This window comes from Hippichthys cyanospilos, chromosome 4 (genome assembly GCF_059441005.1).
Source record: "Hippichthys cyanospilos isolate Australia breed blue-spotted pipefish chromosome 4, RoL_Hcya_1.0, whole genome shotgun sequence".
NCBI classification, from domain to species: domain Eukaryota; kingdom Metazoa; phylum Chordata; class Actinopteri; order Syngnathiformes; family Syngnathidae; genus Hippichthys; species Hippichthys cyanospilos.
Window position 1 is genome coordinate 13263691 of NC_142372.1, and position 22691 is coordinate 13286381.

The following is a 22691-nucleotide window of genomic DNA, read 5'->3' on the forward strand; positions in this document are numbered from 1 at the left end:
CAGATGCAGTCACACACACCATGAATACACAAGTCAATATGAACGCACACATAACAAATACTAGTGTCTGTAATCTTTTATTTGTAAAACCTTTTGATATTAATCAACCATTTAGATGATTAGCTAGGTATAGACAGTATCTACACCCATCAATGGATGAATGATACAATATATTATGTACAGTCTGCACGCACAAGATTTACAATGGTTTCAAAGCCTGCTCCTTTCTGTACATTATTCACAGTTGAACCTCGTCAAGGTGATTTAGTGCAACAGAATGTGCAGTTTAAATACATGAAAAATACTTACAGCATTTCCTCAAACATATTTGGACAAAGAAACGTGTTAACATATCAGTCCTAACAGGCCTGATGCTACTTGACCCACGCAGTGCAAATTGATTCCCTTAAATTAATCACTAAGTAGGTACATTTGGTACACCAGCACACAATATAATGAAGACCATCTCAGGAGTGCAGCCGCTCTCTGTTTCTCTCTCTTCCACGCTCTCTGTTCGTCCCTCTACATTTCACTTTGACAGTGCACAGCAAAGAGTGCAAAAACGGCTTTAATCTTACCTCGTATTTGCGATTGAATAGTGTTCTGTATTATTTACACTCTGACGCAACAATTCACAGCTGTATATGTAAATCTCGGACACTACTGATTTGTCTTTCAAAGATACGAGCAAACAGATGCATAAATGGGAGCTATCGATGATCACAGACAGAACAATTGCTGGTTTATTTGTTTAAAAAATGTTCGCTATGAGTGTGGTTTTCACTGTAGAGCCATGCTGAATATATGACTACTTGTAAGCCAAATAACATCATAAAGGAACACAATACAATAGAATTAATGGAATAAATACTTTCACAGCTAACTGGTCAATAAGACAGTGGTGGCTACACGGAACTAGTTTTTGTTTTGTACTGTGGAAGGAGCTGCAATTGAGAAGGATGACCTACATCTCACATCATCAAATGATTTAAGTGCACTGGTGTCATTAACTCATTTCACTTTGGAATATACACATTTAACAAAGCCAAGCGTGCGGATTTAAGTAAGTAAGAATGAAAACGCTGAGTACTTTTTTGCCCACCAGATCAGGTCACTTGCTGAACCTGATTATGGATGAAGAATAAGATGCATCTCACTACTGAGTCACATAAAATCCAACAAAAGTAAAACGCTCACATTAAAGAGATATCCTCGGGAAGTAGCATTTTAACGCTGGTATGTCAAAGTATTAAACTTCGACTTGGATTCTACAACCGGTTGCAGCCAGTTTGTCTTAATTACAAGCGACACACTACAAATTGTTATTACTTTTGCTGGACACATATGGAGTACAGATGCATCATTTTAAAATAATTTCCCACAAGGTATCCAAAATATTTGAAACATCTCTCAGTATGATACATTGCAGTGCAGTTCATCTCATGACATGAGTCCAGTGTGGATCCATTTTTAAAATGGCAACCGAGAGCAAACCAGTGCATCTGACAAAGGCCACCGCAACTTTAGTATTAGGAAACAGAATTTCATCTATCTTAATTCCAGAGGCAAGCGTGAAAGAAGGTCTTATTATCTTACTTTAAATAGTATAGGTCTTCTATATCTACCCCTTTTCTTTAACATCTGAATTAATGACATCACTCCCAACTTTCTTCATTTCTCTCCGCTGAGCCAAGGTGGAGGACTGAACTGGTTCGAGGATCGGAGCTGGAGTACAGCGCTTCAGGGCTGAATAGGTGGCGGACAGCGCTCCCTGGTGGACGGAAAGAAAACACGTCAAACCAACAACAACAACAATAACTCAATAAGCGGCGAACACCACCATCTAACGGACACAATCAGGATGACATCTGTATTTGGACAACTAGTTCTGCAGTGACGTGTGTTGAGATTTATTGACATTTCAGTCAAGTTTACAAGCTAAAGAGTGGTGTTCTTGCCATTAAAACAAAAGATTGATTCCAAATCCTCGTGGACTGAGCCTGACTTAATAGATGAAAAAAAATCTTGTCTGTTGCCAAGAGGTAAAATACTGACTGGTACACAAAATCAGGGCTACCTTGACAGTGAGCATATCTTGTCTTGTGAGGACTTTATCGGAGAGCTGATCCCTTCCTACAATCCAGGGATGGCGAAGGACCTAGAAAGAACAAAACAAGTCCCATTGCTGTGCCAAGGCATTACAGCATACTGTACACTGTTCATATTCGCCACCAGAGATGCATATGGACATATCAGATAAAGACCATATGAATAATTCTACAATGCTTCTGTTCCTTATATGACAAAACACTCTGGACAGTCAATATTTTCCACACCAATGAGACAAAATGTTACGCCTTCAAAAGATAATGCTCAATTGGCCTCACTATTAGGGATTTTTTTTAATACAACACCTTACAAGACAGACTTTTTTTAATGAAAATAAATGGTTGATCCAGGCCTAAAATTATACTCATTTATAACAACGTAATTTTATTTGGTGATGGTGGCAATGAAAACATTTTTACAAGTACCTGGGGTGCAGTCAAGCGCTGGTGGGGGTCCACGTGTAGCATCTTAGTCACAATGTCCTGTTAAACAAAGACAAATGCATGAACTGTTACATTAAACCAATCCACTAAATTGAAGTTGTATTCATGTTTATCTGTGCAAATGACAAACATCCAACCTTGGCAGCGTCTGACACCAGGTCCCAGTTACCTCCACTGATATTGAATTTACCACAACCAATTTGAGCTAGAATTTCCTCTGGTGAATCTTCGGAACTGCTGGCGAATGGACTGAAACTTGAGAGCAAATAGAAGAGTGTGGTTCAGGACAGAGATACGGTATTCAAAAGTACGACCACTAAACAGACCATAGGTTCTGTACGAACTTGGAAGCTTACCCAGCGATCATGGTGTACAGTAGGATTCCCAAGCTCCAAATGTCACATGCAGCGTCATAACCCTGTTTCTTTAGGACCTGCGAGTAAAAAAAACATGAGGGTGTCCAAAGAAACGTCAGTGTTTCATTTATGTTTTCAAAAGCACATATAAGATGGATACTCTCCACACGGGACTGAGTGCCTCAAAAAGGCATGCGGGGTACCATGTGAACATAAGGGATTTAATGCTCATATGTTGCCAAAATAACCGTGTCACTTGCCTTGACTCTCATTTGAACTTGACTTCGAGCCACGCCCATCGATGCCAATTAATCGCAGTCTCGCCCACCTATTTAAAGCTCTGCTCTTGGGTTTATTCATTGCCAGATTGTAGAGTCACGGTCATGTGTAGAAGCCAAGGGCACCCTGATTGATTTTGACGTTGATGACCGGTCAGGGGCATTTTTCTAACAGAAATATCCTTGGCGATTATGGCCATGAGATCTTCCTGAGCACAATGTCCTGTAATCTTGGCTCTTAGAATTTTTTGTACAATCACAATGAAGTGAGAGCTTCCGTGTCCTGCTTCTTGCAAATTGTATGAGCATGATCTAAAACCTATTCCAAATTTGGAAAGGCTTTTTCATTGAATTTAACTCAGCTGTATCTGGACTTCTCAGTTACAACCACTGAACCATTTGTCACTAACAAAATTATGGATCTAATAACACGAAATAAAAATGATTCATCATTCTTGATGAAGGAACCCCAGTATGAGTATGAGATATCTGGCTGAAAAAGAGAACATTTTCATTTAATGTTATACGTATGTTTAAATGAATGTGACTGTCAATATAGTAACAGTGCATATCTGTGTGTGTGTGTGTGTGTGTGTGTGTGTGTGTGTGTGTGTGTGTGTGTTTACTTGGGTTCTACACCCTCTCCAGTACAGTATGTAATGAGTCATCAACAGAGCCTTAAATACGAGGTGTTGCTGATGAGCAGAGGTGAGAGTGGCTGACAGGCTGACTTTTTTTTTAATTCACAGGTTTTCAAAATAAGTCCACACTTTGCAACTATGAGGTCAATTCAGCTTTTCTCAGAAAGTCTTTCATAAGTTTTGGTAGTGCATTTATATGCAAGTCAAGGCAGGTGAACAAATATAAAACCTTTGGCAGTATAGTGTACTTTTTAACAAGATGACAACAATCATGGCTGCTTTCATTTTACCTCTGGTGCCATGAATGTTGCTGTGTAACACGGGGTCATCAGCAAGCCATTTTCAGCCCTCAGTTGTTTGGCAAACCCAAAGTCGCTTATCCTAATGCATTCTGGGAGTCCTCTTTCATCACAGTAGCGAATATTGCTGGGTTTCAGGTCCCGATGCACAACCTGAAATAGGCATACGATTATTGTTGCATGTAAAGTGTACAGATGCTGTAGTTGTTGCATTAATCTTACCCCCTGCGAATGTAAATACTCCACAGTCTTAGTCAACGTGCAGATGATGTCCGACGCGTCTTTCTCGATGAAATTTGGCACAGTCAATACTCTGTCAAGCAGCTCACCACCTCTTAACAAATTCTGAACCAGGTACACACACTGGCCATCATCAAACACCTGAGATGGAGCAAATACACAGAGATACAGATGGAACTAAAAAAAACGCAAAAAAGAATCATACAAAGTATGTTTCACTTACGTCTTTTAACGTGTTAATATTGGGATGTTGTCCATATCTTAAAAGAATCTCAATCTCTTCGGAGGGATCTTTCCTTGCTCTGTCAATAATCTGCAAATTATATACAGCTCATCACAAAAGTTGCTCAAATACACACAGATATAATTACATTTAAATACATAGATAAAACGTGTTTATAGTGGTTATTGTAGCTTTGAAAAAAGCCATACTCCAATTCACAGCATTTTTTTTTCATTCTCAGGATGGCATGGTTAGCACTACTAGTATGCAAGCACCCTTTAGCAGCAGTAAATTTTTAAACTGCATAATTTAACTTGTACTATACAGTATATTTCACTTCTTGATATGAAGTTTTTGCATTGGAAAAAATAGTTGATTTGTTGAATTTACTCAATTTAATTTGGCATTGGGTGTTTTACACAACAAAATCATCTGAATCCAAGTACATTTTTTTTTAAAATATAGTACAAGCCAATGGTTTAGACAAATGTTCTCATTCATTTCCTTAAGTAATGATGGCCACTGGTTTTTCTGTAGTTAGCGGGTTGGTTCTTGACATTATATGAATTTTAACAGTTGTCCAATAGAGCTGTCGGCTGTTATTAAACCTGACTTCTGCACAACACAGCTGATGGTCCCAGTTCCATTAATAAAGCAAGGAATACCAGGAATTAACACCGGTAAGGCACACGAGTGAAGTTAAAAACATTTCAGGTGACTACCAATTGTAAGAATGCCAAGAGTGTGCAAAGAAATAATCAAAGCAATGGTCGGCTATCTCAAAGAAACTAGCACTAAAACATGTTTTCAGTCGTTTCACTGTCTTTTGTTTTTTTTTGCCTACACAACACGTCAAGTTCTTTCATAATTTTGCTGCCTCCAGTTTAAATAGTCATGAAAATAATGAATATTGAATGGGAAGTTGTGGCCTGTACTCTGCATGTAGTCTACTAGAACGAATATGTTATATATGCAATATCTGCATCAAGATACATTCATTGTAGCACTTTTTTATTCAATAAATGAAAATTTATCTCAAATAGTTACTCAGATTTACGTATTTCAAATCATGTCACACTTTTTGGGATATCCTGTACAGTGAAGCTACAACGTTGACCACTGTCTATTTCAGAACAATGGCTGAGCTCTAATTTATTAGGATTTCAACATAGACTGAGCACGGCTGCATGTTTAGAAATAAGAGCAGCACCACATATTTTCATACTCATCGATGTTTGGAACGTTAGAATACTGCACTAACAAAACAGTGCTCTCTAGTGGCGAGTTAAATAGCAGTTCAAACTCAATACAGTAAGTACTTTTGCAGAATTTTATTCATCTCCTTTTGTTGACTGGGAGATTTGCACTAACAAAACAGTGCTCTCTAGTGGCGAGTTGAATAGCAGTTCAAAATCAATAAGTACTCTGGCAGTATCTCGTTCTATCGCCCTTTGTTGACTGGGAGATTTCTCCCTTGTGGCTGTTGAAAAAAATTCTGATAATCCACATTAGTTTATAAACCGCAGTTCAAAGTGCTGTAAGAGAAAAACATAGTGGATTATAGTCCAAATTTTACAAAAATAGTGATTTTTTTTCCTCCTTATAAAATGGCCACATTCTGATTTGTACAGTGACATTTGACTCTAGAGGTTCCACTGTATACACTTACCTTGACTGAGTATTCCACTGCAGTCACTCTATGAAGACACTTCCTGTAGACTGAATTGGCCGCCTGGCCAACTTCCTCCTTCAGCTCATAAACGTCATTGAAGGCCACATCACCTCGAAGATGCTACAGACACATATTTGTATCTCACAGAATGAGAGTTACGATCTAGCGCAATTTCTTAAATGCATCGTGTACCTGTGCAATAGGATTGATGGAGTTCCCCTCCTGACGGGAAGGCAGAATGTTGGCCACGCTTGCCTCTTGACTTTGATTAGTGGCCACAAAACTGAAACCGCGGAACAGCTGGTGTGTGTTTGCACTAGGCGGGATACCAGGAGAGTCTAGAATGGCAAAAGATACACAAAATTTTAGGCGCGACAAGATACTTTGATTTCAAAAAGGAAAAAAAACAAACTTTAATTTGGTTTATTATGCAAATAAACTGCCTACCAGTGGGTGTCCTGGAGGTGAACTCTGGATCAAAGTGAAACGTGTCCTCGGGTCTTCCGACTGTTGGTTTGAAGGGTGGCCTGATTTCCTTCCTATACAACTTCTAAAAAAAAAAAAAAAGCCACAAACATTTGAAATGGAATTAGAACTAGGATTAGATTCCGCATATTATCGTCACACAAATTTTAACATCTTTGTCGCTGAAAATAAACACCTTTGACCAAAAATTGAATCTCAATTTCAGTGATGCATTTACTCTATATAGTTTATATATCAGTCAACATATCAAAGTGCATGATTATTAGGGGTAGCAATCTTTGATTGACGCATTATTTGGTCCAATTCTGAGTTTGGGGTCAGCTAAGAAATTCTTTTTAATTCAAAATTATTTTGGATTTAAAATGCTTTGGCTGACAATAATTTCCTCTTAACTCGTTAACTGTGTAACGAATTGTCATGATGAACTCCATTCTCCTTTGCAAGACAGAATGACAAATGGAAACATTAAAATATTTATTTTTATTTACCAACCACTAGAATGGAAGATGGAAGACTTGTTATTTGATTATGTTTTGTAAATAAAATGACAAGATGGACCATTTATTGTGACCTTTTGTACTATGACAACCTTAATCCAAAAACTGTTTTCAAATCAATAAAACAATATATTTTAAGGTTTTCTTTTGCAATTTAAAAAAAATGAAGTTTAATATTTAGTTGAGCCATAATTATATTATTTTAAACTCTTGCTTTGTCTTGTCATTGATTTAAACAGTCTTTTAAAGAATGCAAGATGTATTTTTCACAATGCTTCAGAAAGTACATTCTAAAAATACAACTGCTGTTTATTCATTTTGGAAGTGAACAGTTGTGAGAATGCTTATATTCTATGAATAAAGTTTAACTGACTTTTCTGAATTGTTTTTTTTTTTTTTTTTACTTTCCCTTTAGTGCAGCCCCATCTAGTGGATGCATAACGCAACCTTAGCCCTAGTTTCTATCCTATGCACCTTATAATCCAGTGCACCATATAGTGTGGAAAATATGATATCTTGATTTTTTTTTAAATGTTTTTTTGGAGGGTGAATCAATTTTGGAGGTCGGGGGGCACACCTTTAATAATATTGCAATTTTGGACATTTGTATGTATTAAAAAAAACTGTACCATTTTAAAATGTAAAAAAAAATAATGCCTCATGAGAAATGTCTGTGCACTCACATTCCAGTTGATCGACGCAAAGAAACAATGCCTTTTTATTTCATCCACACCATCTGGTCCTGCACCTGTGAATCGCACATTTACGTAAGATAAGCTGGACATGCTCGGGCGAATGCCCATATGATACTACAAAAAAAACATTTGAAAGCCACAATCCACAATTTCTTTAAACTTAATTTTTGATATAGTGTTGTTAAAGTCAAATATTTTACTGCTATGGAAACACCATTACTTTTACAGGGTATAATGTGAGGGGAAATAGAATCACTCACAATGATACTGTGTGTAGGTGAAAAGAACAATATTAGGTGACTCACTGGTTTTGAACCACTTTAGAATTGCTGAACAATCTGCAGTCGTTTACATTTGACACCCTTCCTGACCTTGTTTATCCAAATAACTGCACAGTCATGCCGAATTTATCCGACCATCCGTTTATTTTCTATCTCCTTGTTCTTTTTAGAGCTGCAGGGTGCTGGAGTCTTGACTACACCTTGGTCTGGTCCACAATCACAACCTTATGTACAGTACAGTATACCTTGAAGTCTTGATTTCAATGTACACAATACCTAGACGGTTAGCAGGGTTCCTCTTGAAGAGCGCTCTTAATAAACTCTGCACCTCCGGACTGAGGAATTGCGGCATCCCTAATTTGGCCCTTCAAAAATATAAAGAGAAACATACTTTCATACATATGCTTGTGAGTTACTTTGCTGTTGTTCAAAAAGTGCAAACATACTTATGTAGTAAAGACAGAACACCATACAACGCTAGCACAAACCCAAAAACAGCATTTATGATCATGATGCATTTACGATAAGCTAACTAAGGGATGGACATTTGGCCTTCATCCACTGTAAAAAAAATGGCATGCAATGTTTTTATTTAGTCCTCAACATCCCATAAATTAATGCCCTAATGAAAGTTATACTAAGTGTATCACAAACATCATCTAATGACTAAAACAATTTAGTCTTACTTCAGAATGAGGGCCATTGTTTCTTTGCGATCTTTTCCTTGGAATGGCAACGATCCAGTAAGCATCTCAAACTATAAGACAAACAAGAATTGCACATAGAACAAATTGTGTTTGGTAATTGCACATTTTTACCACCGACATTACTATCGCTATTCAATCTACTCAAGGGACGTTCACACAATAAAAAATGCAATAAAAAATTAATGTAAAAAAAAAAAAAAATCCTCACATTTCACTTTACAAATTGGAATGGTTCACATGTTTCCAGTGCTTGAATCAATTTTTTTTCTTCATAATACATAGTTGCCAGCCTTTCCCCTGTGACCTAATGTGGCTGCAATCTTGTTGACCTCCCTTGCAATTTTAGTCATCCAAGCCATTGACAAACAAGCAGATACATAATGACTGTAATATTACATAATATCACAGATAATAAGGCAATTAAACACCATTTCTGCCACTAAGAAAATTGCAAGCTAAGCAATTCAACATTATGAATGAAATCTTACCATTAGTATCCCAAAAGACCACCAGTCTGCACTTTGTGTATGGCCCCTCCTGTTAACCACCTCTGGGGCCATGTATTCTATGGTTCCACAGAAGGAATATGCTCTTTTATCATGATCGATGGCTTCCTTACTCAAACCAAAATCTGGTGACAGAGAAATTATCCATATTTGAAGGAGCAAAAAAAACAAAACACAGTTAAAGTAGGAAAGATGTACCTACCGGTAATCTTTATATGCCCTTCTTCATCCAGAAGAATGCTGTTGAGAAAGAGCAAGGCTGATAAATTACTATAAATAAGGCTCTAATAAGATAAACCTCGACTAGTTATAATGCGAAAGAAAAGAAAACTTGAACACTTTATGAGCCAGAGATTTTTCAATAACCTTTTTCATTTTGTTATCATTATTTCCAAAGGTTGTAGCTTGAAAAATCTGCGATAAAAGGATACTATAAAAGTTGCTTGGTGCAATATTGCGTAAAGGATTGAAACGACTACTATTAATGAATGAATTGATCTTTACACTTTGTGTTAAATTGATAGTGTATGAATTTTGTCTTAAGGAGATTAAGGCCAAATGCAAGGTCTGCTGGGCAGACTGTCAATTTAAACGTTCATACCGCTCAAATATTTAATATGCATCCTGTGTCCATCCATACACTCCGCCGCTAAATCCTAAATCATAAAAATGTGGATCGTGCATTCTTGCTGACAAAAGCTCAAACTAAGCTGGCAACAAACGCAACCTCTACTGGCTGAGAGGCAGCAAAAGAATTGTGCCAATACTTTTCAGGTTTGAGGTCCCTGTAGATGATTCCCAGACTGTGTAGGTGGTCCAAGGCCAAAGCCAATTCCGCCAGGTAAAACTTGACATCTTCCTCCGTGAACATCACCTGAAGCAAGGGGGGAGAAAGTAGAATATCATCTGAACTTTCTTCAGTCTGTGTTATGCAAAAACCTTGAATTGGAAAGCCTCGACATTGTTTCAGCAAGCTGACAAAAACCAAACTAACCTCTTTCGACAGCCGAGTGAAAAGGTCCCCCCCTCGGAGAAAGTCTAGGATTAGATAGAGCTTCCCTTCTGTCTGGAAGGCTGCGCACAAACACACACACACACACACCAGATATGACACATTGGGGCTTAACAACTGTGGTAGGGCTTTAGTATAATCACGGTGTTATTTCTGAGCACGTATTTATAGTTGAAAAGGTGAAAAAGTGAGCATGTTCCAATGAGGTAAAATGATTAAATAGCAGCTTTGAGTAATGATAAAACACCGGGTCGGCGCATTAAATCGGACTTACCGTAGTGTAGTTTCACTATAAATGGATGGTTGACCTCTGCCAGAATGTCCCTTTCCATCTTGGATCGCACACGGTCTCGAACTTGGAAGGGAATTTGAGAAGATTTCGTTTTAACAACCTTTGTGGTATGTCTCTAATAAATGTCTAATGCAGGATATAATTACATTGATAGATGAAAATCAACAATTAGAATTAATCTTTAAATTCAACCGCTTTGTTACCTCACATCACATCCATGTCGAGACAAGACCACTTAAATTCACTGGGATGCAAGTTAAGAGGATTAAAGAATAGCGCAAACACAAGGAGTCAACACAAGACTTGTCAGGCTCATTCATTCACAATAACACTGTGGCCTCATTGACAATAATCCCATTCAATAGCAGTTTATCTGAATGAAAGGTACAAACTAACCTCATTTGCTCAAATCCCCTTGAATGTAGGACATGCAGAGTTCAGATAACCATGGATACCCAATCATTCATTGGATATTTGTCATTCAGTTTCTAAGTTGACTGGGAATTGGATAATAACAAATTGCAATAATAATCATGTGGGATAGTTTCAATGATTGTGTGAGTAGCCGAGGGTTTTGCTTTTCACGTGTTAGCTGTTCAACGAGAAAATAAAAAGGCTTTAAATTTTGACACATCACAAAGAGCGGTAGCACACTTGCCACATTTGAATGAATACAACAAGTGTTAAGGATTTAAAACAAGCTTCTAAAAATGTAACTTGTAAACTCGCCAGACAGCCACTGATGCGCTCAATACTTATGTAATGGTGGATAGATAACTCATGCTAAAGAAAAAGTAAAAAAACAAAGACAAAAAAAATCCCGATCAAATGAAATCGTGACACAGAGTTTAACGCATCTCATTAATTCACAATTGAATTGTTCTCAGCACATTTTTCCAGCACCGATCTTCAAACATTAGGGATGGGACAAGACGACGATCCTATGAGACCAGACGTCTACAAGACTGAGTCCGCAAGAACAAGAAGAGATTTTTGCAAATGTTCTCATATAAAATAATTCCTAATATAAATTTTGCAGTTTTCAGAACATTAGCAATCTATTTGGGCAAATGTAATAATGCAAGGATATAGACTATTTCTGTCTTGCCTGCAAAGATATGAACATCCATTCCTTCGACTGGAAGCTAGAGATAGAAGCAACAGCAATGATCTCCACCCTATGCCTCCCTTGAGGGAAAGAGGAACTTACTTTCCTGTCATTAGAGCATTAACAAACAGCACATTTTCTTGTTTACCCCAGTGCAATAACCACAGCCAAAAATATATCTAGAGAACTCTAGAAACATGATGATCTTTTTCATCATTTCCATGTCTCATCCCATCCCTATCAATCACAATCATTTATTCCGATTAAATTCACTATAATAGGGTTTTTCAAGTCATTTGCAACCCTACCTTTAAGTGTGGCTTTCTTGAGGACTTTCATTGCATACAGTTGTCCTCTGTCCACACCTCGAATCTTTCTCACCAGAAACACCTGAAAATGATGGAGTTTATTCGGCAATGTGGTTAATAATACATTATCATTGACAGCACTGCGCAGCAAGCGATTGTAGCGACTCTCCACTAAGGCTCAAAGCTTAATTAGTGATTTTGTAAAAACATAACCGTTTATCATAAAGATTTTCAACACGTACCTTTCCATAGGATCCCTGTCCTAGCACTTTGAGCAGCTGGAATTGAGAGGGATCAGCTTTTTCAAAGCCTTCTTTAACATGGTGGCTGATGTCAAACTCTTTGAGTATGCTGTCATCCTGCCGACAAAAGAGCAAAGTGTTGTTAAAATATGTGGAAAAATATTGTACCAACAGTGATTTCCAAGTGAAACCTGCAAGAAAGGTTTAGGGCTATTCATCCAGAAGAATATTTGTAAGGTCATGAGTTTAACGCTATTTTCCTTCATTCTAATGCTTGAAGGTCAGCGCTTTCGTGTTCTTCATAACTCATTCAAGCATGCATTTTACAGATCTTGCTCTGTGCACTGGGAACATTTCCCAGAACATAGTGCAAGTTCCAGAGGGGACGAAAAGACTTTCCCAAAATGTTGGGATAACAAAGAATTAGATCCGGCTCTGATTCTTCATCCATTCATTTGAAAGTGTATCTGATCTGAATAGAAGTCCTTTAAAAGGACAAGACTTTTCAAGAGTAAAAAATTCAGCACAATGAAGTTCGAGAGTAAGAATCCCTGTGACTTTCACGTTGATCAAGCTGGATCGAATACAACATCCATGGGCAGTACATTTGTATTTTTCGTCACCAGGCAAAAGTTAGTATTGATGCCATTGCAATGTCAATGTCATTGCATCAGTGGCATTGACCTCAAACGGACGGTGGCAACCAAGCATAATGTGAAGGGCCTTTTTTCAGTCTGCTTAGTCAAGCATATGATCAACTGCCAACCTGCACAGGATCACATTTGTTTGAATTGTATATTGGGAGATACCATTTTCATGCTTTATTTAACTCTCATTGCAAGTATGCATTTATGCAAGGTATACAACAAACAGCACAAGACCAGCTAGATTTGATTTCTGTTTGTTGAATCAACTTAAATGAAGTTGAACTTTTGAAAGTCTATTCTTTTGATTATACCCATATTCCATTGACGAGAATGTGCACTGGAAACTCTACAAAACCGTTAAGTTTTTAGTTATCGTAAAAGTAAATCTTTATCACCATCTATATCTTCACAGACCACCTCTCTGGTCCATGGTGCTTCTGCTACATGTTAAACAGTTGATTCATCCCATAAGAATTGTTATAAACCTGCCTTGTATTCAAAGAGATTGCCTTTTGTTGTGAATTGGCATCGTATAAATAAAATAGTTCTATTAAATGACTTTTTGTTCTTCTTGGGCTCATTAGTATTAATTCAGAATTCACTAATTGCTCAGTGAAGATAAGTCGACCCACAGTGAAAAAAAAAACTCCATGACTCCAGTGTTGGCCCCCTGAATGCAAACCTGTAACTCTGTTTCTTGCAGGAACATGAATCATCCCAGCATATTGTTGACAATGACAGGAAGTCTTGGCAGGGAAATGAACAAGCAAACTGACATACTTGTGCTAGCAAAAGAAAAATCTGACAATGCTGCTCATTTGAATAGTACGGCTTTACAGCACACGTGTTTCATCTATTTATATATCAAAATACAAAGTGAGCGACTAAACTGCGTGCCACCACCCAGTCCTGCTCTGATCTGTTTGGGCTATAAATAGATCTCCCTTGCTGTGGCATCCACTGAATCAATCTGTCTGGATCCATTTATCTATCAAGCCGCCTGTCCGCTTGTTTGCTCATCTGTCTGATTGCATTTCTGAGAAGCCTGTCTTTCTCTCAGGCGAAGCGGTGGCCTGCTGCTGAGGTGTCACGGACCCAGGACAGGCAACGACATTGGTGACACTGCAGCAGCAGTGACCTCATGCCTCGTTCCAGCCCACAACAAACCAAATGACACTCAAGCCATGAAAATAGCTTTATTATTATCATTATTATTATTATTATTATTATTATTATTATTATTATTATTACTGTTGTTGGTGGTGTTTAATTCTGTACACTGGGTAACCTATTACATTTGTTGATATCATCAATTTTGGTCAGTAAAATGGCCAAAATGGTTCATGTTTTGGATCACAAAGTTTTTTAATGCACAGAAAGCAGGAAATGTGTGATTCAAATAAAAACAAATGCTTATTGCTAACACGCAGATTATCAAACGAATGAGCAATGAACAAATTGGTTAAATTCGGCTTTAAATCCAACATAGGTGCCATACAGGTTTGTATATTCCCCTCTTCATTTTGGCACACGTTACACATGCGTGTACGCCACCTACTTTAAAAAAACAAACAAACCAAAACTCGTTTGCAGATCTAAACGTGACCCACCTCCAGTTGACAGAATCCCGTCGCGGTCTTGTTCCTGGCGGCCTTGTTCTTCAGGTAGATAGAGAACCATCTCTTCACTGTGAATTTTCGCGTGCTGGTTTCCATGGCAACGATCAGACCCGCGCATCTATCCCATTTGTGAAGAACATATCTCCGTGTGGATATTTCAGGTGGCGCGTCTAATAGCGATGCGTTTCCCGCTGTTGCCCGGTCATGGCGCGGTGGATGTAGCGTGTGAATTTGGCGATCATTTTCATCCTCCCCGCGATCCTCTTCTCACAGCTTACGTATAGTCTTGTGCGAGCAACGACAGGTGAACAGTTAATGTGCAAAGGCGTCAAGAGCAGCCTATTACATCAGGTTCCCATGCGTGTGCGTTGATCCTCTCGCTCCTCTTCCCGTTTCCCTCTTCTTCCTCCCAGCAGCATGCAGCAACAGCTGGTGAGATCACGTGGTGTCACCTTGTTTGTCTCCCCCCGCATCCTTTCTCATTTAACCTCACACTGATGGAGGGATCCATTGAGTGCAATGATTCTGTATGAAAACAGGTTGAACCGTGATGCGAAATAGAACAACCAATGGAAAACAATGTGACGCGCTGGTGACGCTATTGATTTTAAAAATCAATATTAGTGATCGAATTGTGCAGAGCTGTTGTGTGTGCGCGCTGTGCGCGTGTACGTGCACGGATCTGTCACATCAGCAGCTTTGCGTAGCTGCAGTGTTACATAACCCAGGGTGGGAGGTTATGTATATAGTGGAGGAATCCTGCACTCTACCTGCATGGGTCAAGTCACCAAAACAAAACCCCGAGTCACACTTTGTGCTCCCGGCTTCATGATATTATTGAGTTGCCCTTAGGCAAGGCATCAACTTCAACAAGTTGCTCAGGTGCTGCAGCAGTTTTGAAACCTTTCAATCAGAATTTTGGCTTGGGTGTCTCCATGTACAGAATGTGATCTGGCTGTTTGAGCACCATGCATCACAAATATACAGCCCAAAGTGAGCAAATTTCTCTACACAAAATTTTCCCTGTGCCTTTAAAAAGATTTGAGCCCAATATGAGTATCATATGGCATCTCTGTGTTGAAACTCATCAACATTGCCATTAGATGCAGTTTGCTGTGTCGTATGGAGGAGATTGAGGATTATGAACATGGTGTCTTTGTGTGGATAGGATTAAAGCTCTGTAAGGAGATCACAATATTAATATCCATACAGATAGAGAAGATACATGCAGAAAGGCAGGCTGGAAAACCGCATCAACACATTGCAAAGACAATGATGCTTATCTCAACACTTGTCCTGCATGTTTTTATTTAGATAAGCAAAAATAGAAATAACCTATTTTTGCATTTGATTTAAATAATCGTGACTCTGTTGGTCATGGTTTATCAGATAAAATCTTCCTTTCAATTTCACCATGCAGCAAGTATACATCCATACACCTAGGAATTAGGTGTTAAGATTTTTTGTGTTAATTTTTAAACATGATTTGAATGAATAAATCACTTGCACAGTTGAGCTAAACATTCTGACAGGCAAAAATAGGTGACAGCATTCAAGTAACAAATGGGCACATCGTAAAATGACACTCTCACACCAATTGGATCTTTTTAAGGAAAAGCAAAAGATGACATTTTTATTGCGTTTTTTTATGCTTTTGAAAAAAATGGCTCAAGATGTTGAAAGCATTCAAATGCCATGATGTGTACTTGTATGCCTTCAAGTGGGCGTAGTTACATATTGTCTTCTGCCATTGGGACATATGAAATCAATGTGGGTCGTTTTTGGTCATAATTCTACCTTATTAGGATAATAGAGTGACTGTAGAGAAGCCTTAGGTTTTGGTTTAGAATGATGGCAGTTTGATTGGTGTTTACCAGGGGAAGGTTCCTTTTGGGGCAGCAGGACAACAGACTGATAATTACAAATTGAGTAAACTTCCAACGGCGTATCGACAACGACGACGGAAGGGGGTCTACGTACGGACAGAACTGCAAATGACAGGCCAGCAAAAAAAATGTAAAAAGCCCAACCCTGTAAATTTTTGGTCATCGTCAATAAGAAAACACACACACAAAAAATATATATTTTTTTATTATTAAGATTTAACAATGGAATACTTTCCTTCCTATGATTACCTCATCCAATGCATTTACCAAGTCAAAAATGTTTTTACCATAAACACAAATTGGCACCATTACAAAGTTCCTTTGCAGTCTGCTCCCTAAACTTGGATTAAAATCCCAAAACAGTGATTTATGATTCAAACCAACTTGGTGTGTCCCAACAATGACCTTAAAGTTATTCTAAATGATGCCATTAAAGCTTGCTGCGCTTAACTCATCGGATTAGCCCTACCACAGTCTAATACTGTAGGTGTGAAAACAATCTATACTGAAAGTCTCATGGTTGGAAATCCAAACCCTTTTTGAAATGCTGAAAAGAGTTAACTAAACAACTCTGTTGTGCAATTTGCATTAAAAAAGCAAACATGAATACACCAATCATATCTATTACATCATACAGAAAAAAAGGTAGATCATTGATAAATAAAGTTCCTTTGCAGACGTGGTGAAACAATACGTGGTATCAAACTGACAAAAAAAATGGAAACTATATTGCAGTAGCCAAAACATTATATTGGAGCAAGCCTTCCTATCTCAATCTGTATGCATTGATACTTGCAACATTTACGGTACATCCAATACAGTTAAACAAAAGAGAGAGTGCAGTTACTACAGTTAACGAAAAAATTATCCACAGTTTGTGTAAAACTGAAACGGCTGTATTGTGTTGTTGTTGTTAGTGTTTCAAAAAGGCGGATAGTAAACGAGTGCGTCACGGTCGCAGACGCTGAACACAGAACCTCTGCTGGAAGAGATCTCTCTTTCACAATCCATGAGGGAGAAGTCGGGGCTGAAACAAATCTCGATCTGACCCAAAACCTGCACATCAGTATTCTAGAAAACACATCACATATCGAGTTCATCTCAAGAGCCTTCTGCAAATTCAATTCCTGCAAATTTCAACATTCAATGATTACTATACAATGCTCATACCTTCGATGGATGGACGCATTGGATCTTAGGTTTGACACCATAGAGGTTTTCAATGACTTCTTCGATTTGTGAAAACTACAAAATGACACACATCGGGAACAATCCATAAGTTTGACCTTCTGTCTACCCCACTTTGAATCATGATTGAAGTTAAGAACATAAATGTATATGAGACATTCATTTTAGACAAATGCAGTATGTAAGAGGAATTTATCTGATTGGAAATCATCTTAGGAGTTTGCGTGATTTCCCCGAGCCTGCGTGGATTCTCTCTGGCTTCCTCCCACATTCCAAAAATGCATGGCAGGTGAACTGGACATACTAAACTGTCCTTAGGTGTGATTGGGCGCGTGAATGATTGATTGTCTCTGTGTGCCCTGCAATTGTCTGGCAACCAATTCAGGGTGTCCCCCTCCTACTGCCCGAAGCCTGCTGGGATAGGCACCAGCAAGCCTGCCACCCCTGTGAGGATAAGCGGCTTTGGAAAATGGATGGGTGGAAAAATGTATTAAAATCAGCATTCCTATGTCTATCCCAGTGTTTTCCAAAGTCTGCCCTTGTAAAGCTATTCTGTTATATGAATGGCACCAAGCACACAAACAAGTTAATTGTAGCTTCTGCCTTCTAGTGGAAGAGCACTTGATTGTTCTAATGTTCACATGACTGTGGCAGAGATAAATGGAAAAGCTATGGTCGGCCTATTTTTAGAGGATAAAACTGTTTATGAGTTTTGTAAAAGTGGATAATTTGCAGCAGAGTGGTTGTGAAGTAGTGGTCTGCATTTGACTGGATATTATGCATCCCAAAGAGAAATACTTACTTTATAATATTTTTCGGATGGGATGATGTCAAATTTCTTGAGGATGCTGCAAGAACAGGGAGAATTTGAGGGTTATAATACACTGTGATGTAAATGGTGAATTCTAAAATCGTTCCTGGTATGTGTGTTTTGAGTTTGCAGTACCTATCCAAGTCCACTTTGTGATAGAGTTCCAGTGCCTTGCTGAAGTATTTATGTTGACTGTTTAGCGCAGGTGCTTTGGCAGCACATGTGCCATGTTTGGACCATTCGTACTTCCTGTCGCAACAGAGTTTGGCATTTACTTCTGAGAAGTAAAATAAATGATACACACAAACACACACAAGACCAGCCCAGCGTCTGTCCAATCGCTAATTATTTAAATAATAGAAACTTAGAAAAACCAATAGAAAAACCATAATAATTACTGATCTCTTTACCAAAATCCAGTTGATGCAGGTTTCAGTAAGTCAGGCCACCACTTCTCCATGTCTGGGAGCAAGTCCTGAAGATGAATGAAAATATTAATACTTCCTTTTTATACTTTTGTTAAATAAAGAAGAACAAAATACCCCTATTTCAGATGAGTTGAAATGCCAGGATGAGTTACAAAGGGTCCCTTTATCGGGCCTGCAAAAGAACAAGCATTTTGTAAAAAAGTTACATACTTCTTATTCAAGAACCCTGATTTGCTTTATGTTCATGTGAAGAAACACATTTAAATACAGTGCTCCCTCATTCCCTCGACCGGAAAACCGCCACGATGAGTGAATTCTGTGATGTAGGACTTGCCCGGATGGACTTTACACGTGAATAAAGTGCATGCAATGTGTTTAAATAAACCTTGCCTACCTTTCTTCTCCATGCCTAATAATCTCCAAATCATAGTACGGAGACTGAACTAGCATGGGTCTCTATTTAGGAACAAACTTTTATTTTCTTTTACGACTAAACAACATTTAGTGGGCCAGAGCCTTGCAAGTGCTGCTGCTAACTCTTGCTGCGTCTCCGCCGCCACAAGCCCGAACTCCGGCCACCATACGGAAACACGAAACTCCGATTCGCCCCAATGGAGATTTTTGTTTTTTTTTTAAAGAGCCAGTCCTAGTCTGTGTTGTTCATTCCACTTCACAAACAGTAACTGCAGTCTGTAGTTTTTAAATCACAATTTGATCATTTGTTCGTTTCTTAGTGGTCCATTAAGATGTATTATGTAAAGCAAATTTAAGTTGGAGCGTGTTTCTTCGAAAAAGAAGGGAAAACAAGTAAACGCAGTTTTATGATTGCATTACTGATCCCCACAATATAGCAAAACAGCATATTTTAGTGTTGTCTTTTACTGTAGGCAGCTCTATATCAGTATTATCACTTTACATATACTGTATGTTTGAACAATAGTCGTTAGACTTTGTGTTTGGTACCTGAACTGAACACTCTTCCGTAAGCAAGTACCACACACACACGCAGACACACACTTACCAGAGTCCATGTAGAGTCCAGTAGCTAATGTTAGGATGATGACAGGATTCCATCTGAAATTCATTACAGACATCTAGTTTCATAAACTGAATTCAAGCTCAAAGTTGCCCACCAAAAGTACTGAAAAAAAGGAACCTCAACAAGATGTCCCACAAAAGAAAAATAGATTCATGCAATGAGGGAAATTGAAAACAGCACACATCAGCAAAATCAGTATTACACACAACATTAACAGAAGAAAATGAATGGTTAGAATACTGTGCCACTCGAGATCGCCTGGTGTCCCAATTAAAAGCACACGGCCTCATGACTTAAACATCACATGACCTCACGAGTTTCAAGTTGAGTCAGTGGCAAAACTCATTCGAAAATAGGCAACATTTGCAATTTGTACAGCGATGATTAAGGAGATACATGATTCGTGGCCTTGCACATACAAAATCAACAGCAATAACGCTAAACTGTATTTTCTTTAAAAAAAAAGTAAAAAAAAAAACAAACAAAAAAAAACTGAAGGAAACTCACCGAACAGAAAGTGTAGGGCCAGTGGTGGGTAAGGATGAGTTTGGTCCACATGTGTCTAGAAAAACAAACAGTTCAAACTTTAGCTATAGTTCTTAAAAAAAATACTATATATGAATAGAAATCAATGCAATGATAGACCAGGATTTCCTGCACTTACGGAGGTGACATAGCAAAGACAGACATCGCTGCCAGGCATAGCAGAAGAGGATACCTGAGACTCATACTGGATCTTCAAAACAAGAAAGACTGAATGAAAAAATGTTTAGACCAGGGGTCACCAACTCCGGTCCTCGAGGGCACCTATCCAGCATTTTTTCAGTGTAACCCTCCTCCACTGCACCTGATGCAAATTATCATGATCATTTTGGTGCTCCTGCAGAGCTTCTTGATGAGCACATCCTATGAATCAGGTGCAGTGGAGGAGGGTTACACTGAAAAAATGCTGGATAGGTGCCCTCGAGGACCGGAGTTGGTGACCCCTGGTTTAGACTAACACAGAACAAAGAAAAGCAATTACGATCAGAGATAGATTTTCCATTTTATAAACACAACTAGGGATGGGGAGAATGTTTTTTTCTCAGTAATTTCTGCAGTAATAATGCATTGTTTTCTTTCTTAGATGTAGGGTTGAGCAGATAGACAAGCACGTCAACTTTTTTACATAAACTCGTTTGTACGTATGCATACTTGTAATGGTCACCATTGAATTCGGCGCATGAGAGCCTGGGGTAGTGTAATTTATGAATTTAAATTGACGGGATGCAAGACGATCACGACCCTGTCAAGTTACTTCCCAGGAGCCAGTTAGCATGGGGGTATTCAAACTAAGAACCAGATTAACTCGATTCCGCCGGGTAACATGTTTAGTTCCAAAGGTATTACTTTTGCGAGGACGAAACTGTGGCACCGAGGAGCATGGTGGATAACGCATCTGCAGGTGCGTCGTTTATTTCTTCCTTTGCGTCATGGGTCCGCCTGTGACATTTATTTTTATTCTTCTTAGATTCTAACTATGTTTACTTTGCCTTGCAGAAACCCAGAAGTTGGAAAGCAGCCGCTTTGTTTCGCGTGTTTATTAATGAACAGGACAGTTAGACAGGTGAACAATTTCCACGTTGCTCGTGCCGAATCTGCAGCCAGGAAACAGAAAATATGTCAACAATCGACCCACTTATGGAATCGGGTGCTGAAATTGAACTCGAGACATTGAACTGTAAGGCCAACGTGCTAAGCACTCTCCTACTCTGTCGCCTCCCTCAATCACAGCAATGTAATCATAAAAAAGGTCGATTATATAATTATAATATTTCTGACAATTGGTGCCAATAAGGGCAGCAAAGTTCGAAGTCCAGCTCAAATTTTAGAACTGCACGCAATACATATAATTCAAGCGCACCTACTAAAATACGTTTCGCATTGAACAAACAGTTGAACAACTTACTACGTCCTTGTTGCGAAGTTGCTCCCTGAATGCTGCCGACGTTTGTTAGCTCATGTTCGCGGAGGAATCAGACGTTGACACAAAACGTTTGGTCGATTGTGCTTGTGGTTGTTTACGTCTTGCATGTACTTCCGCCTCTCGCCTGCTAGTTCAGCCAATCGCAAGTAACGTCGACCACATGCTTGGTCACATGGCTATCTTGCCACACCATTTATCGACCATCCTCATGTCAAATTCTCGCCACTATTTAATCATAAGAATTATAAATTGCAGTCACATTTTATCGAAATACGATGCAGTTTCTACAATGCAAAAACGAAAGGTCGTGTTTTAAAATTTATAGAGTATCGTAAACTTTAGTTAATTAACAGTCAACAGAATGTACAGTATTTTGTGACTCCCTTGACAGTTTCACAAATCCGTGTTCATCAGACAGGCTTGACTAAGTGTATGAATTGCCATGGAACCCTTATTAAATTAATGAGTCTTTATGATCTAATGCGCAAAATTAAGCTTGACAGAAGAGCAGGATGACAGATACATTCAGCGAGCGACAATACGACACGGGGGGGGGGTGAAGAAAATTACTACCACTTAGCTTCCACAGAGATTTGACTTACCAACTTGTCACTCTGTCAGCAAATGCGATAAAAATAGGACTGGGCTTTGTTGTCACAGTCCCAGTCTTTGGCCAGCAGAGGACTCTTTTTGACTAATTTTCGTTTGTAGC

General features: G+C 38.6%; 3 protein-coding genes across 5 annotated transcripts in view; 1 reads left to right on the forward strand and 2 right to left on the reverse strand.

Moving 5' to 3' along the window:
- Positions 1-5214, forward strand: part of immp1l (inner mitochondrial membrane peptidase subunit 1) — a 69069-nt gene extending 63855 nt beyond the window's left edge. The window contains exon 14 of the transcript XR_015865280.1: positions 1695-5214. The gene's annotated coding sequence lies outside the window, so the exon portion shown is untranslated. The remainder of the gene's footprint in view (positions 1-1694) is intronic.
- LOC148424661 (ribosomal protein S6 kinase alpha-2-like) lies at positions 62-15142 on the reverse strand. Of its 3 annotated transcripts, XM_088412255.1 has the most exons (22): positions 14653-15138; positions 12396-12512; positions 12154-12235; positions 10720-10800; positions 10428-10507; positions 10201-10307; positions 9636-9673; positions 9416-9558; positions 8907-8977; positions 8497-8585; positions 7928-7992; positions 6709-6811; positions 6454-6599; positions 6259-6381; positions 4590-4679; positions 4349-4507; positions 4118-4279; positions 2909-2985; positions 2690-2807; positions 2535-2591; positions 2078-2158; positions 62-1771 (listed from the first exon to the last, which is right to left on the reverse strand). In XM_088412255.1, the coding sequence occupies exons 1-22, from the start codon at positions 14755-14757 to the stop codon at positions 1622-1624; spliced, it is 2244 nt and encodes a 747-aa protein (XP_088268381.1). In that variant the 5' UTR covers positions 14758-15138; the 3' UTR covers positions 62-1621. The 3 variants fall into 3 exon arrangements, with proteins under 3 accessions (XP_088268381.1, XP_088268380.1, XP_088268379.1); XM_088412254.1 differs by having other exon boundaries at positions 4118-4507; positions 14653-15142; XM_088412253.1 differs by having other exon boundaries at positions 10201-10507; positions 14653-15140.
- Positions 15143-16734: 1592 nt separating this feature from the next.
- Positions 16735-22123, reverse strand: rnaset2 (ribonuclease T2). The gene is made up of 10 exons (XM_088413243.1): positions 21962-22123; positions 20678-20749; positions 20521-20575; positions 19996-20048; positions 19089-19146; positions 18957-19021; positions 18682-18795; positions 18538-18583; positions 17718-17792; positions 16735-17618 (listed from the first exon to the last, which is right to left on the reverse strand). The coding sequence occupies exons 2-10, from the start codon at positions 20740-20742 to the stop codon at positions 17469-17471; spliced, it is 681 nt and encodes a 226-aa protein (XP_088269369.1). The 5' UTR covers positions 20743-20749; positions 21962-22123; the 3' UTR covers positions 16735-17468.
- Positions 22124-22691: the final 568 nt, after the last annotated feature.

Coding starts and splice junctions, on each gene's coding strand:
- rnaset2 (XM_088413243.1), bottom strand. CDS start 20,742: ATGAGTCTCAGGTATCCTCTTCTGCTATGCCTGGCAGCGATGTCTGTC. Junction 20,049..20,520: donor GGCCCTACACTTTCTGTTCG/GTGAGTTTCCTT, acceptor AATGAATTTCAG/ATGGAATCCTGTCATCATCC. Junction 18,584..18,681: donor CACAAAGTGGACTTGGATAG/GTACTGCAAACT, acceptor CTGTTCTTGCAG/CATCCTCAAGAAATTTGACA.
- LOC148424661 (XM_088412253.1), bottom strand. CDS start 14,757: ATGGAAACCAGCACGCGAAAATTCACAGTGAAGAGATGGTTCTCTATC. Junction 6,600..6,708: donor CACCTCCAGGACACCCACTG/GTAGGCAGTTTA, acceptor TTGCCATTCTAG/ACTCTCCTGGTATCCCGCCT. Junction 2,986..4,117: donor CAACATTCATGGCACCAGAG/GTAAAATGAAAG, acceptor TTTTACTCGCAG/GTCCTAAAGAAACAGGGTTA.